At 37.4% G+C, this 15,644-nt stretch overlaps 6 protein-coding genes across 6 annotated transcripts in view; 3 read left to right on the top strand and 3 right to left on the bottom strand.

The window, feature by feature from the left end:
- The window catches only part of LOC104703065 (putative exosome complex component rrp40), a 2,505-nt gene extending 2,177 nt beyond the window's left edge, over positions 1-328 (bottom strand). Inside the window, exons 1-2 of the mRNA XM_010419001.2 lie at positions 170-328; positions 3-69 (exon numbers count right to left, since the gene is read on the bottom strand). Of these exons, the coding sequence (XP_010417303.1) occupies positions 3-69; positions 170-220 (118 nt within the window). The 5' untranslated portion in view covers positions 221-328. The remainder of the gene's footprint in view (positions 1-2; positions 70-169) is intronic.
- LOC109125617 (putative defensin-like protein 137) lies at positions 936-1,930 on the bottom strand. Its single transcript, XM_019227594.1, has 2 exons — positions 1,856-1,930; positions 936-1,257 (listed from the first exon to the last, which is right to left on the bottom strand). The coding sequence occupies exons 1-2, from the start codon at positions 1,914-1,916 to the stop codon at positions 1,073-1,075; spliced, it is 246 nt and encodes an 81-aa protein (XP_019083139.1). The 5' UTR covers positions 1,917-1,930; the 3' UTR covers positions 936-1,072.
- LOC104705039 (vesicle-associated membrane protein 712-like) lies at positions 2,455-3,639 on the top strand (the record flags this gene model as incomplete). Its single annotated transcript, XM_010421032.1, has 4 exons — positions 2,455-2,491; positions 2,664-2,887; positions 3,153-3,316; positions 3,597-3,639. Coding segments are annotated over exons 1-4 (468 nt in total), but the record flags the coding sequence as incomplete, so codon positions are not given.
- Positions 3,642-11,492, top strand: LOC104705038 (the record flags this gene model as incomplete). The annotated part of the gene is made up of 8 exons (XM_019227168.1): positions 3,642-4,407; positions 9,155-9,601; positions 9,685-9,968; positions 10,052-10,474; positions 10,570-10,848; positions 10,924-11,085; positions 11,166-11,253; positions 11,389-11,492. Coding segments are annotated over 8 exons (2,553 nt in total), but the record flags the coding sequence as incomplete, so codon positions are not given.
- On the top strand, positions 12,398-14,247 carry LOC104705037 (WAT1-related protein At2g37450-like). Its single transcript, XM_019227167.1, is given in 7 exon segments — positions 12,398-12,591; positions 12,925-12,987; positions 13,104-13,455; positions 13,531-13,692; positions 13,797-13,890; positions 13,893-13,947; positions 14,031-14,247. Coding segments are annotated over 7 exon segments (1,125 nt in total). The 5' UTR covers positions 12,398-12,409.
- The window catches only part of LOC104705036 (exocyst complex component SEC5A-like), a 6,610-nt gene continuing 6,520 nt past the window's right edge, over positions 15,555-15,644 (bottom strand). The window contains exon 21 of the mRNA XM_010421028.2: positions 15,555-15,624. Within this exon, the coding sequence (XP_010419330.1) occupies positions 15,555-15,624 (70 nt within the window). The remainder of the gene's footprint in view (positions 15,625-15,644) is intronic.

Below are 15,644 nucleotides of genomic sequence, written 5' to 3'. Positions count from 1 at the left end.
GAGACCACTGCCGAGCTTGATTGTTTGGTTAGTCATGTTTGACAAATCAAGAACAACATCACCTGGAACCTGAAACCCATCTCAAAAGAGTTAATCTTTTTTTTCAATCTAATCCCAATCTAAAAGGATAACTAAAGAAGCGGAGATTTTTTTTGTAGAGAATACGCACGACGGTCTGATCAATTAGGCTTGTCGGCGAGGTGGAAACTTCAGTACCCATCTTTCGTCGCTAACAAATAACAAAAGCAATGGAGCAAAACTGAGAGAGATAGAGAGAAGAGTAGAAACCCTGGAAAAATCTAAAACCCTAGAGGGTTATTGCTTTGAGATGTTGTTGAAGAAGAAGACGATGAGAACCCCGAACCATATGGTTATGAGTGGTTTGTTTCGGTTTAAAGAACCGATGTGGTTATTTTGTTTTTCTCTCCCGGTTTAGTGACAAATTTCTTACCAACAAATGAGATCAAATAAGGCAGTAACACTTTTTTTCCTTTTTTTTTCGGCGACGCCGTTTAATTTTAAAAAATTTATAAGACAATCGTCCTAAAGTGTTATAATTTTATCTTTAGCTATTTTAGTTTGTAGATTTTTTTTGTTAGGATAAGTTCTTTCTTTTACTTTTGTTAATGACATTAGTTTGATGAGTTTCTGAATTGTAAATTTTGATGTCTATAATTATTTTAGATGTTATTTAAAAAGATATTCGTTATAAACTTCTATACAAAGGAGTTTTGGAAGGTCACTTTAGGAGAGCGAACAAAAAAAAAGCGGTTTCAATTAAAAAACTTTATTAATTGTAAACTTTTTTTTTTAGTTTAAATACTGATTTTGTATAGTAAAAAATTGATATGATTTTCACTTTTTGTTTTTCTCCACATAGCATGTTATTTAATTTTTTTTTTCTATCAACAAAAAGTAAAATTTAAGATCTTTTAATATGTGTAAAAATATCAAGACATCAGTAGAAACATAAAAAAAACAAAAATTAAGCTAGAAAATTACATCAATTATTATACCATTTTATCATAAGGTTCCCATCGTAAAATATGATTTGAGATTGTAATAAAATATTTTAACGGCAATTGTAACCGCATAAGCAATTAATTTTTCCTCCGAATGATTTAAGGCATGCACCATGTCCTTTGGGATTCTTTTTGAGACACATAGACTTACACTCCTCGTAAACACACTTTTTATCTTTTAAATCTAGAGTTGCCCAACATCTTTTTCCTCCAATACTCATGTCTCCCATCACTCCTGTCATATGTTTAAAACACAATATCTTAGCCTGTATGTATATAAATAGAAAAATCAAACTTTATCTATTTTTCAAGAAGATATTTAGTTTTATGGATATTGTTTATTTTAGATTTAAAACATAAATTATATATTTTCATTTTTTTCTTAAAAAGCATATGATTGTTACTAAAATTATAATTTATGTGGAAATAGTTTGAAAAATATCATATTAATTTACACTTTTAAAACTAAATTAACATCAATAGTTATTGAAAAACTATATATATGTATATATATATATATATATATCAGTGCGAAAAGAGAAGAATATTACTGATGAAAAAAATATGAATACAGATATGTTTAATCAGTTCATGTCACAATAGTTTTTAAGACCATATGACTTCACGAAATCAGGAAATTCCTAAAATATTTACGATCAGTTTGTTAGGTATATAATATAGCTATTGTATGTTTTTGACATAGAAGCTATATGTGATATTATGACATTGAAGAGGGTGGTTTGATGCAAATTTCTATAGCATATGTGAGTTGTTTTCTTAAATAATGATGTGTAAGCTAACATAAAGATAAATATATAAACTTAAAGACAAACCTAGCATAAGAACAGTGAAGATAATCAACGTGACGAACGAGAGTTGAAAGTTTCTCTTCATCGTAAATGGTAAAAATGAATTAGTAGTATTTTAAAACTAGAGAAGAGACTGTAGGTATTTATAATAACGTAGTGTAACTTCCATCTAAACATATCTAATTTCAGCAATGTGCCATCGTAAATTCCTAACACACAAGCTCCAGTTTTTTTGCCTATATGACATGTGAAAGCCTTAGACTCGCACTTTTTTCTGCTTTATCACAAGACCACGCTATTTCTTAATTTAAATAGAAACGATGAATTGATTTTTTAAAAAACGATGAATATTATACTGAAAGAAAAAAGACATTCTAGTCAAACTTATCCTTCTTCTTGTTGTCAATTTTTTTTTTTGGCAAATAATTGTTTCATTCATCAAAACAAAACAAAGTTCAGAATAGCCAAGGATACAAGGATAATATGGCTTGAAACAAAGCAGAAACAACATACAAGGTTACAGGAATAGCAAAAGCTACACCAAGATAACTAGAATAGTTGGACAAATGATCCATGAGAGCTTGAAGACCAACACTAGGTAGCAACTTAGCGCAAGTGATAACATGGTTTCTCGAAGAATCATCCACGGCCGAAGACTTGGTGACGTTATATAATTTTGGTCTTTATGATTAAATAGCAACATTTGAGAACATATACAATGGAAATAAGAAATTGAGATTAAGCTTCAATAAGTTCCAAAAGGGTTGTGAAGTATATGTATATATATATATATATATTTAAATGTCCTAATTTGCTTTGTTTTTATTTTCAGGGAGGATTCCATTTTCGTTTCTAGAGGATATTCATGAGAGGTTTGTTCGGACTTATGGACGCGCAATTCATTCAGATTCAGCACAAGCTTATGCAATGAATGATGAGTTCTCAAGAGTTCTCAGCCAACAGATTGAGTATTACTCTAATGATCCTAATGCCGATTGGATTAATCGAATTAAGGGTGAAATCAGGCCCGGCCCACCCATAAGGCAGCTAAATCATGTGCTTTAGGTCACATATTATATCCTAACTATTTGGGCAACTTTACATAAAGTTTTCTTCTTAGCTGAGATGGTTATGTAATAAGAAGATGTGTCCTCTGACGAGGGTTTGAACCTCTAAATGTTCATTTTTTATGTATCTTATATTTATAAAATATTACAAAAAAAAAGCTTTAGGCCTCCCCAACCCTAGGACCGGCCCTGGGTGAAATGCATCAGATTAATCGAAACGGATTTTGAATTTGGTATGGTTTGGTTATGAATAGGTGAGGGATGTCATGAGAGAGAACATTGAAAAAGTTCTTGATAGAGGCGAACGTCTTGAGCTTCTTGTCGATAAAGCCGAAAATATGCAAGGGAATACTTTCCGGTTTCGAAAGCAAGCTCGTCGTTTCAGCAACACGACGAGGTGGAGAAATTGCAAGCTCATGTATGTTTTCCTGATTTCCTCAACCATACTTCCTTACCATGTTTATTATTATATTATATACCTTGAGCATGAATGCATATGGTTTAAGCGAAGAAAATCACAGCTTGCAGTATAGCTACTTTTGGAATAATAACACATTATACTAAGCATATTATACTTTAACAACAACAAAAAAAAACTAAGCATATTATATTAGCTCTGAGTCTCGAGAACATTGGAAGAATGCACCAAGAAAAGTCTAATCTTTTTGATGCACTCTCGTGTGTTCTGTTTCTTGCAGGCTACTTTTAATACTAGTATTGTTGGTGATCATATACGGTGCGATTTCGCCTTAAACTCGAGTATTTTGGATCCTAAGATGGGGTTTTTGTTTAACAACGATTCCTTGCTTATCACGGCTGATATATTATTTCTTAATGAGTCTGTCAGCTTTAGTTTTGATAATAACAATGAGGAGAATTTCATAGCTGGACCAATGCCTGATGCGTTGAGTGGGGAGTTCACTTGGAAGGTACATAATTTTAGTTTGTTTAAGGAAATGTTAAAGTCGCAGAAGATAATGAGCCCTGCTTTCCCAGCTGGGGAGTGTAACTTTAGGATCAGTATTTACCAGAGTGAGATTAATTCACAAGAATACATATCAATGTGTCTCGAGAGTAAAGATGCCGAGAAGACTTTGGTATCTGACAGAAGTAGTTGGTGTTTGTTTAGGATGTCAGCTTTGAACCAGAAGACTGAGTGCACTCACATTCATAGAGATTCTTATGGGAGGTTTGCTGCTGATAATAAGAATGGGGACAATACAAGTCTCGGCTGGAACGATTACATGAAGATGTCTGAATTTGTGAACCCGGAAGCAGGGTTTTTACTCGATGACACGGCTGTCTTTAGAGCCTCATTTTATGTTATCAAAGAATTCAGTAGCTTTACTACGAATGGGACTGGAAACATGGGAAAATTCACTTGGAGAGTTGAGAATTTCACAAGGTTTAATGATCTTCTAAAGAATAGGGAGATAACCGGTCTTTGCATCAAAAGTAAGAGGTTTCAAATTGGGAACCGGGATTGTCGGCTTATTGTTTATCCCCGAGGTATGTAAGTGTTGGCGCGAGTTTCTGTTTGAAGTAGTCTAAGCGTTTGTGTTTTTGAATAATTAGACGTGCTCAGTCACAGTCAAAGACCGATTGTTACGGTCAAGTTTGTTGCACTTCTTCCACTTTCCAGTTCCGTAGTTGTAGGAGCAGAGTCTCCACGTTTTTCATCTTTCTGTTATATGTAAGGCTATTTAAAGCTGATTAGAACTAATGAATAAGATACAGTTCTCGCATCTAAGTCTAAAAGAGCATTTGATCATTACAAATTGGTATCAGAGCTCTGTTGGACTTTTGAGAATCTAAAAGAAACCGCAGTTTCTAGAGAGAGAAAACACAGAGAGAAACAAGATGAGTGACGACAAGATGAAGCTGCCACAGTTCGACGGGCACTGGGATCATTGGAGTGAAGTCATGGAGAATTTCCTCAGAGCGAAAGGATTGTGGAGCTCGATCGAGATCGGGTTCGAGGAACCGGTAGGCACGACTGTGCTAACTCGAGAGCAAAGGGAGCAGTTGGACAATGCTAAAACAAATGATCACAAAGTCAAGCATTACCTGTTTCAAACCATTGATAGGGTAACGATTGAGCAGATACGGGACAGGAGGTCCTCCAAAATCATTTGGGAGTCCATGAAGAAGAAGTTCGGAGGAAACGAACGAGTGAAGAAGTCTCTACTGCAGAAACTGAGAAGAGACTTTGAGATATTGGAGATGATGGAGTCGGAAAAGGTGGAAGAGTACTTCAAGCGTGTTCTTGCAATCACCAACCAGATGAGAAGCAATGGAGAAGACTTACCTGAATCAAAGGTGGTGGAGAAGGTCCTTCGCACTCTCAGTGAAAAGTTCATGTACATGGTCGTGTCCATAGAAGAGTCTAAGGACATTGAGACCATTACGTTAGATGAACTACAAAGCTCGTTAGTGGTCCATGAGCAGAAATTCAAAAGATCAGATCAAGATGACACCCAAGCATTGAAGGTGACATATGGAAGAGGAACGGCGACCAGAGGAAGAGGGAGAGGACGCGGCAGGGGCAGAATGCCTCTAGATAAAAGCATTATCGAATGCTACAAGTGTCACAAGCTCGGACATTTCAAACATGAATGTCCCAGGTGGAATGAAGAAGCTAACTATGCCAACTTTGAGGAGAAAGAGGAGATGTTGCTGATGGCTTACATTGAAGAAGCATCTCAAGTTAAGTTGCAAGATGCAGAAAAGCTTCTCATGACACACACGGTGAAGGAAGGAGACCTGAGAAAGAGAGCATGGTTCCTTGACTCTGGTTGCTCAAATCACATGAGTGGAGATCAAAGCCTGTTTTCATCGATAAATGAAAACTTCAAGCATTATGTCAAGCTGGGGAATGACAAACGCATGGAGGTAGTTGGGAAGGGAAGTGTCAAGCTGATTCTGGATGATGCTCCATATACTACAAGTGATGTGTACTATGTACCAGAACTTAGAAACAATCTACTAAGCCTCGGTCAACTTCAAGAGAAGGGTCTGACCATCATCATACGGAGGGGAGAATGCAAAATCTATCATGATGAAAGAGGCTTAATAGCAGAGAGCAAGATGAGCAGAAACAGAATGTTCATGGTCCTTGACCAAGGCGATGGAGCAAACCAACAACACTGCCTACAAGCCACATCAGAGGAGATGGGGAAGCTGTGGCATGAGCGTTATGGACACCTAAGCCATCACGGAATGAAGACACTGCAGAGCAACAACATGGTACGTGGTTTACCAAGGTTTGAGATGCAAACATTCACCTGTTCAGATTGTCTGGTGGAAAAACAGTCAAGAAACCCTATCCCAAAGACAAGCACGTGGAGAGCTAAAGGAGTGTTGGAGTTGATACACTCAGACATATGTGGTCCAATAAGCCCGATGTCATCTAGTGGAAAGAGATATCTCTTGTGTTTCATAGATGACTACAGCAGGAAGGCATGGGTGTACTTCTTGAAGGAGAAATCTGAAGCATTCGGTCAGTTCAAAGTATTTAAACAAAAAGTGGAGACAGAAACCGGTAGGAGCATCAAATGCTTAAGAACTGACCGGGGAGGGGAATACACATCACACGAGTTCACCGATTACTGCAAGAAGGAAGGAATCAGAAGGCAACTCACAACCGCTTACACCCCACAGCAAAACGGCGTTGCAGAGAGAAAGAACCGGACAGTAATGAACATGGTCAGGTCCATGATGACGTCTCGCAAGGTACCAAAAATCCTCTGGGCTGAAGCAGTGAATTGGACCTTCTATGTCCTAAACAGATGTCCCACTCATGCTGTAAAGGGTGTAACGCCACAAGAAGCTTGGAGTGGTGTGAAACCGAGTGTAGAACATTTCCGTGTGTGGGGATGCGTATCTCACATGCACGTTTCTGATGAGAAACGAGGTAAACTAGATGATAAGAGCATCGCCTGCATCCTACTTGGTGTCTCAGAGGAATCAAAAGGATATCGACTGTATGTTCCAAACACAAAGAAGGTCGTTGTCAGCAGAGATGTAGTGTTTGAGGAGTCAAAACACTGGAACTGGGAAGGAGATAACAACCACATCGATGCAGAGCTAACCTAGAATGATGACGACATGATATGGGAAGAAAGTGGTGATGAAAATGACGAAGAGGGGTCAGAGAATGCAACACAAGAGCCTGCTGCAGATCCGGAAGAAGTTCAAAACGATCAACCTGTCCAAACTAGGGAGGGACGTGTATCCAGACCACCACGTTATCTCGATGATTATGTCACGGGAAACGAAGTCGAAGATGAGGAGCTGATAAACATGGTCGTGGTGAATTCAACTGACCCGACAACCTTTGAAGAAGCAGAGAAAAGTCAGAAATGGAGATAAGCTATGAATGCAGAGATAGACTCCATTGAGAAGAACAAGACGTGGGAGCTCTCACAACTACCAAAAGGTGCGAAGAGTATTGGAGTAAAATGGCTGTACAAAACCAAACTAAACGAGCAGGGAGAAGTGAGCAAGTACAAGGCACATTTAGTGGCAAAGGGCTATTCTCAGGAACACGGCATTGATTACACAGAGGTGTATGCTCCGGTTGCTAGAATGGACACTATCAGAACCATCATCTCCACAGCTGCTCAGAGAGGTTGGGAAATTTTTCAGTTAGATGTAAAATCAGCCTTCTTACATGGTGTTATGGAAGAAGAGGTCTATGTGCAGCAGCCAAAAGGATATGAAGTAGAAGGTGAGGAGGACAAGGTTTACAAGCTTCACAAGGCCTTGTATGGGTTAAAACAAGCACCTAGAGCCTGGTTTAGCCGAGTTGAAGAATACTTCTCAAAGGAGGGATTCGAGAAGTCTCCAAATGAAGAAACTCTGTTCCGCAAGATCAACAAACACGGTAACATTCTGATTGTTAGTGTTTATGTCGATGACTTAATTTATACTGGTGATAATAAAGCCATGATGGAGGAGTTTAAGTTATCTATGGAGGAAGAGTTCGACATGTCTGATCTTGGGAAGATGAGATACTTCTTGGGAATTGAGGTGTTGCAAACTCCACAAGGGATTCACATCTCACAAGCTAAGTATGCTTTGGAAGTTCTAAGACGCTTTGAAATGGAGAATAGCAGAGCTGTACGCAGTCCAATAGTGCCAGGAAGCAAGTTCGACATGGATAAAGCTGGTGAACGAGTTGATGAAACTCTCTACAAGCAGATCATCGGAAGTCTGATGTATCTCACCACAACGAGACCAGACCTGCAGTTTGCAGTGAGCTTGCTAAGTCGCTACATGTCAGAACCTACGACTCTGCATTTACAAGGAGCTAAGAGGGTCTTGAGGTATGTGAGAGGTACTGTGAATTTTGGGATTTGGTACAAAGGAGGAGAAGCAGGAGAGTTATCAGTTTACACTGATAGTGACTTTGCGGGTGATATCGACAGTAGAAAGAGCACCTCTGGGTATGTATTTTTGATGGATAATGCAGCAGTGGCATGGTTGTCCAAGAAGCAGCCGATAGTAACTCTTTCTACTACAGAGGCGGAGTATGTTGCAGCATCCGTGTGTGCCAGTCAAGTCATATGGTTCAAGAGAATCTTGGGAGAATTGGGTCATGAAGCTGATGTGTTATCGCACTGCAATTATGTGCGATAACACATCAACAATCAAGCTCTCGAAAAACCCTGTTTTTCATGGAAGGTGTAAACACATTGGAGTAAGGTTTCACTTTCTACGAGACTTAGTTAAGGATGGTGTGATACATTTGGTGCATTGCGGATCACAGGAGCAGGTTGCAGACATCTTTACCAAACCGTTGAACCAGGAGACATTCGAAAGGTTGAGGAGCAAGCTTGGAGTCTGTTCAGTCACGGATAAGCTAAGCTAAGTTTCACTGAGCTTAGTTTAGGGAGGGTTTGTTGGCGCGAGTTTCTGTTTGAAGTAGTCTAAGCGTTTGTGTTTTTGAATAATTAGACGTGCTCAGTCACAGTCAAAGACCGATTGTTACGGTCAAGTTTGTTGCACTTCTTCCACTTTCCAGTTCCGTAGTTGTAGGAGCAGAGTCTCCACGTTTTTCATCTTTCTGTTATATGTAAGGCTATTTAAAGCTGATTAGAACTAATGAATAAGATACAGTTCTCGCATCTAAGTCTAAAAGAGCATTTGATCATTACAGTAAGCGCATCTACAATTAATGGAACTGTTTTATCTGGTGGAGACAATATAATCACTGTTTTAAATTTCTGTTGTACCTTGTTCTTAATGGTCTCAGGGCAGTCCAAGCCACCATCCCATCTTTCAGTATTTCTTGAAGTAACAAATTCACGAAGCTCAAGTGATTGGAGCTGTTTTGTTAGCCACAAGCTATCAGTTGTGAACCAGAGGTTGGAGGAGAAGTCGGTGATAATGGAATCTCAGAATCGTTACTCGAAAGCTGTAAAGGATTGGGGTTGGCGTGAATTTGTGACACTTACTAGTTTGTTTGATCAAGAATCTGGATTTCTTGTTCAAGACTCTATTGTATTCTCCGCTGATGTTCTTTTGTTGAAAGAGACATCTTCAACAAGAGAGTACGTGGATGCTAATTCAGTTTCACAGAATGAGAAAAAAATTTCATTTACTTGGAAAGTGGAGAATTTCTTAGCCTTCAAGGAAATAATGGAAACAAGAAAGATTTTTAGCAAATTCTTTAAGGCTGGTGGATGTGACCTTCGAATTGGTGAGTCGTTAGATTTTTATTTCTTTTTTATTTATTGATGTTTATGAAGTCCAATTGGTTAATGTGTGCCTTGTATAATGCAGGTGTATACGAGTCCTTCGACACCATATGCATACACTTAGAGAGTGATAAATCTCCTGGTACAGATGTCGACAACAATTTCTTGGTTAAGTTCAAGATGGGTATCCTGAACCAAAGGGATCAGGATAAAAGTGTGTGGAAGGAGTCATCTATACGTACCAAGACGTGGAATGAGTCTGTTCTACATTTTATGAAGATGTCTGATATGTTGGACCCTGATGCTGGGTTTCTTGTACGTGACGCTGTTGTTTTTGTGTGTGAAATATTGGATTTTTCAGACCTAAAGGTTAGTTATAATCTTAGTCCTTAGACAGTCTAATAATGTTATTAATCTTACATTATGATTCTAAGGCCATTTTTTATATTTAGATGTTGACTTCAGATGGTGATCAAGATGCCTTAACCACCAATCCTGATGAAAGTGAGGAAGACACATTCCAAAATTTTCTTTCGAGAGCTGGAGTCCATCTCACGTTTGGAGAGAATTCTTCCCAACCACAAGTTACTCTCCAAGAGAAGCATATGATGGATGCGGATGCCATTGCTGGTTTGCTTAATGACTTGCGTGTTTATCTTGATGATCCAACTAAAGTAAAACGTTTGCTTCTTCCGACTAAAACATCATGTAATGATAGCCACTCACTCAGCCTGATGAGTTTGCTGATGGGTGTTAAAGTTCTACAGAATGCAATTATTAATATACTTCTAGATATAATGGTTGAGTGTTGCAAAACTTCGGAGGAAGGGTCTCACTGCGATGGTTGCGTGGCTGCAACTTCATCGGGGTCAAAGGTAAGGCTCTTATACTGCTGAAAGCTATCTAGCTACTTTTCTTTCTATTTGCTCAACTGTTTTTCTGACCAACTGTGAAATTTTTTGGTCGTCAGACAAAGTGGTCAGAACAGTCAAAGGAGCTATTGGAACTAATTGTTAACTCACTAAAAACAATTGATGCGGCTGTACCACAAGGTTGTCCGGAAGCTACAAGACGACCAGACTCTACTCAAAAGATTTCTCTTGTTTTAGACAGAGCCCCCAAACATTTGCAACAAGATTTAGTTAATCTGGTTCCCAAATTAGTTGAGAACTCATATCATCCACTGGCTGCCTATGCACTTATTGAATGGCTTCATAAGCCTAAAGTCGAACCAGCACTGCGTGAACCAGTAAGTGCAAGTTCATTTCATGAACCAAAAGTTTTATAAACATCTCCTTCATTATGATGTTTTTGTGTGGCACAGGTATACAATGCTCTTAGCCAGTTAGAATGCGCCAGTGAAGTGTGGGAGTGCATTCTACTTAAGTCATATGAGCTTCTAAGTAACTCAAATGAGGAGTCTCTTGTGGCGACCATTCCTTTCATACTTAAAACTGCTTCCAAGTGCCAACAACTACCTGAAGCCGTAAGAATTTCGTTTTGGTGTCTCAGTTGTGATGAAATATTTTTCCTAGTCATGGCTAACCTAAGAATTTTCCTTTGCAGGTAAGGTTAGTTAGTGAGCGACTTAAAAGTCTTGGTGCTGATATTGCCGAAATGATACTTAAGTACAAAAACTGTGACGACAGTCTAGGCAAGTTTTGATTCAGGCCATTTTCTTTGGGGTTTTGTTTTTGTATTTCTAGATTTGGAGTTTTGGTTTTAAGATTTACATATTATTCTATTTTATCAGTTTATCACTATGTTGAGATATGAAATCTGTTGTCAGGATTATCAGGTTTTGTTATGCCATGTGCAATTCAAAGGCTTAGCCAAAATCTTGAGAAATCTTCCATTATGTTTGGGAAGAAAGTTTCGTCTCATATCAGTTAAAATCTGTATGCCTCAAAAGTTCACTTGTGTAGAATACATGTCGTCTTAATCAGTTTTGGTTTTCAGTACTATAAAACACTTCTATAGATATCGTTTCGGTTTTGTTCGGTTTAGAACCATATACTATTTAAATGAAATTTCATAGTGAACATTAATATTATATGTATTAACTGGATTTGCACAGGTGAAAAATAAAATTGATCCACCTTAGTTGGTGTAACCAAGTTGGGGCACTAAACTCTAAAAAGACTAAATAACAAATTACATTTAAAACCAAGTGGTCTTGGTCTAGTGGTTTTCACTTGAAGAAAAGAGTTGCCCTATTTGTCTAGACCATTAAACAATTCTCCTCAAACGTGAAACACTAGTTATTTCCATTTGGGCAGGAGCTTTCACCTGGTTTTCCTTGGATCTTAGGGGATTACGGACCTCCACCCGGAACCTCCTAGTTATTTTAAGAAAAAAAAATCTCATGGGAAGCAAATTTAGGAATTGCAACTGCACATGAGGAAGCAAACTTAGACGTATATGCTTTGTTCTTTGTTAATTGAACAATTGGGACCTTGGAATAGATTCGTTGTCAATAAACAAACGTGTGCATTAATTTATGGATACTTGTACGTTGAATAGTCAGCCCAGTGCCCACAACTAGTGACTGATTTATTAACAGTCGTTTAACAATCATATCACACGTATGCGGAGAAAACAAATAACAAATAACGTCTCTCTCAATCTTTAGAATACGATCGTTGAGAGAAACGAAACAGCTTTGAATGAGTAAAGTTCTCATTCCTTTTTTTTTTTGTTATAAACGTTTTTCTTCCTTGTTTTTTTTTATTTGAATATGTTTACACAGCTCATTTCAGTTAAAATGGTTTGTTGATCTTATGTAATTATTAGTGGAGGAAGTAAAGAAGATGGGATGTATGAAGAAGGCAATACCATTTTTGTTAATGGTGTTTTTGCAAGTAGGGCTTGCAGGAATGGACATTCTCACAAAGGATGTCCTGAACAAAGGCATGAGTATTTACGTACTTGCTGTCTACCGTCATGGCGTTGCTACCGTCGTTATGGCCCCGTTCGCCTTATATTTTGACAGGTATGCTCTATATTCACCTTCCTTATATCAACTTCTCTCACAAAACATACATAAGAAGTTTCAATATTGTAATCCAGTATTTTTTTTAGTTATTTTAAAACCAGTATTTTTGACACAAAATTAGGAACCAATTTGAAAGAATCAAAGGTCAGTTGAGTAGAGTACGTGTTTTACTCACTTTTGGATTTCTAATAAAATTTATTCTTAATTAGATGATTCCCAAGAAAGTTTTGTTTCCTCTCATATCATATCCATAAGCATAAGTCCTTAATAGGAATGGTAGAAGTGCAGTAAAGTAGTTAATGTATATATTGGTGGTGATGTAAAAAACAGGACGGTGAGACCAAAGATGACGCTGATGATATTCTTCAAGATAACGCTACTTGGTTTATTAGAGTAATTACTTTTCTTCCATATCTTTCTGTTTTCTTAAGTAGACATCTTTTGTTTTTTTTTTCACCTGAATCTGATGTATTTTTCATTTCGTTCATGTCTTTTTGTGATTAAAATAGACCAGTGATAGATCAGAACTTATTTATCCTGGGGATGAAATACACGACTGCTACATTTGCAACTGCCTTATACAACACGCTACCGGCAATCACTTTCATCCTCGCTTTAATATTTAGACTCGAAAAGGTTAAGATTCGGAATATCAGAAGCGCGGCTAAAGTAGTTGGGACACTCACTACAGTTGGAGGAACAATGATGATGACACTTGTTAAAGGTCCAGCTCTCGACCTCTTTTGGACAAAAGGACCCTCTGCACAGAACACAACTGGGACCGATATTCATAGCTCCATCAAAGGAGCAATTTTGGTGACAATTGGTTGTTTCAGTTATGCATGCTTCATGATTCTCCAAGTAAGGCAATTTTTGTTTAAATAAAAGAAAATATACTTATAGATTGATACTGACGATGAATCAAATGTTTTTTAGGCAATTACGTTGAAAACATACCCGGCTGAGCTTTCTTTGGCAACATGGATATGCCTAATGGGGACAGTTGAGGGAGCAGTTGTGGCATTAGTGATCGAGAAAGGGAATCCTGCCGCGTGGGCTATCGGTTGGGACAACAAACTTCTTACCGTCACTTACAGTGTAAGATTCACACCATGCATGTCTTACTAATTAAAGTAGTGACTACCTTGTAAGGTTTTTTCCTCATAAAAAGTTAAATCTATTGGAACATAAAATTCATGCAGGGGATAATGTGCTCAGCACTTGGTTACTACATTGGAGGAGTGGTGATGAAAACTAGAGGTCCTGTGTTTGTAACAGCTTTCAAACCTCTTTGTATGTCGTTGTAGCGATTAAGTCGAGCATCATCTTTGCTGAGCAGATGTACCTAGGAAGGTAAGTAAAGACATTAAAACACCAACATTAGACAAGAGTTAATTAAAACAAAAATAATGAAAAGATCTTGTTCTATGTGGCAGGGCTCTTGGTGCAGCAATTATATGTGCAGGACTATATCTTGTGATATGGGGCAAAGCCAAAGATTACAAACATCCTTTTACTCCACAAGTAGATGATGATGTAGCAAAGGAAAACACTATTGTGAGCGGAAATACGAAGGATAGTATTAATCTTGAAGTCATTACTATCAACAAGAAAGAAGAACAAAGACATATTGTTGTGGAAACAGTGTTTTAACTTATACGGGGTTCAGAGCAATTGTGGGATAAAATTGCTAACTATCATGGGGGCAACAAAAAAAGAAATTCTTAGAGGAAAAGAGATGCGAAAAAAGAAGTAAAATTTTGGATTCATGCAATACACAATAAAAATAATCATTACTATGTTTTGGATACACCAAAATGTTTTCGTACCTATATTGTAGAGAATATATATATTAATCGAGAAGGAAGTTACCATTCTCTTGAAACGTGAAAACTAACCATTTTAACATCTTCCATACTTATTATTTTATTGAAGAGATTACTGATGGAAAAATTCTACCATGTTAACGACATATAGTCATATTGTTACCACTATCTAGGACCTTGTACCAAATTTTTGAGGTGTTCTTTGTAGATTTCAGAGTTTGAGATTTTTTTTGGTCAAAATATCAAACAATGAGGACCTCAAAACCTTATAATTTTTTTTTAAAAGTAATGAAACCCAGTCTCTGCTTTTTTTTACAAGCTAGTCTTCTCGCCGATCTGCGACACATCTGGGGAAATCGAGCATTACTTCTGGATGGCTTAACGTATTCGCTTGATTCAAATAGGATATGAAATATGACTCTTCCAGCTTTCTATGGACACCAAAAACGCTCAATTAGGAGTTTGGGAAGGTCTTTAGAAGTTACCCGTAATCTGAACCTATGAAACTATCCTTAAAATGGATTTCTTTGTCTTTTTGTCCATTATACTCTAAAACCTGTAAAACTTTATTAAAACCTAAAATTATACAAAATTCTTCCTGAAAACATAAAAAAATTATAGTTAAAATTGTTAAAAATAGGATGTTGTGTGGTCACTACTAGAATAAAAAAAATGTTGTGAAAATGATGTGGTTTAACTGCAAATGTTATTTTGAATGTCCTATACAAAACAAAAGAACGCATTTTGCATTAATTATTTCATAATAAATTATGAAAAAATCGGAAATGTTACCCAAAAAGGAAAAAAAAAATTGAAACAAAAGCATTTTGGACAACAAAAATCAAATTTTGAGTTTAAGGAAATTGAAACAAAAGGCATAGGGGAGGAGTCGAGGAGGCGCATGTTAACTCAACACGCGTATGTTAAAAATCCTGTCTTTGCCCTCTCTCTTAACAAGAAAAAAAAAAAAAAGAAAAAAAGAAATTGATCAACCTAGATAAAATAGCAGAAGAGAGCTGTGAGAGGAAACAAAAAAAAAAAAATTGAAGAAAAAAAAACCGCCATTGAAATGATGAAGCAAAGCTCATCGGAGGCAGTGTCATCGTCTTCTTCATCAGCCGCCGCGGACCAATCTCATCCCTCCGTTTCTTCATCTTCATCGGAGAAGCCTCTCTCGTCGTCTTCGATTTCTCCAGCGGAAGACCTTCAGGTTGGATCGTCGAG

Source organism: Camelina sativa, chromosome 7 (assembly GCF_000633955.1).
Source record: "Camelina sativa cultivar DH55 chromosome 7, Cs, whole genome shotgun sequence".
Classification (NCBI taxonomy): domain Eukaryota; kingdom Viridiplantae; phylum Streptophyta; class Magnoliopsida; order Brassicales; family Brassicaceae; genus Camelina; species Camelina sativa.
This window is presented reverse-complemented; position numbering and strand designations above follow the sequence as displayed.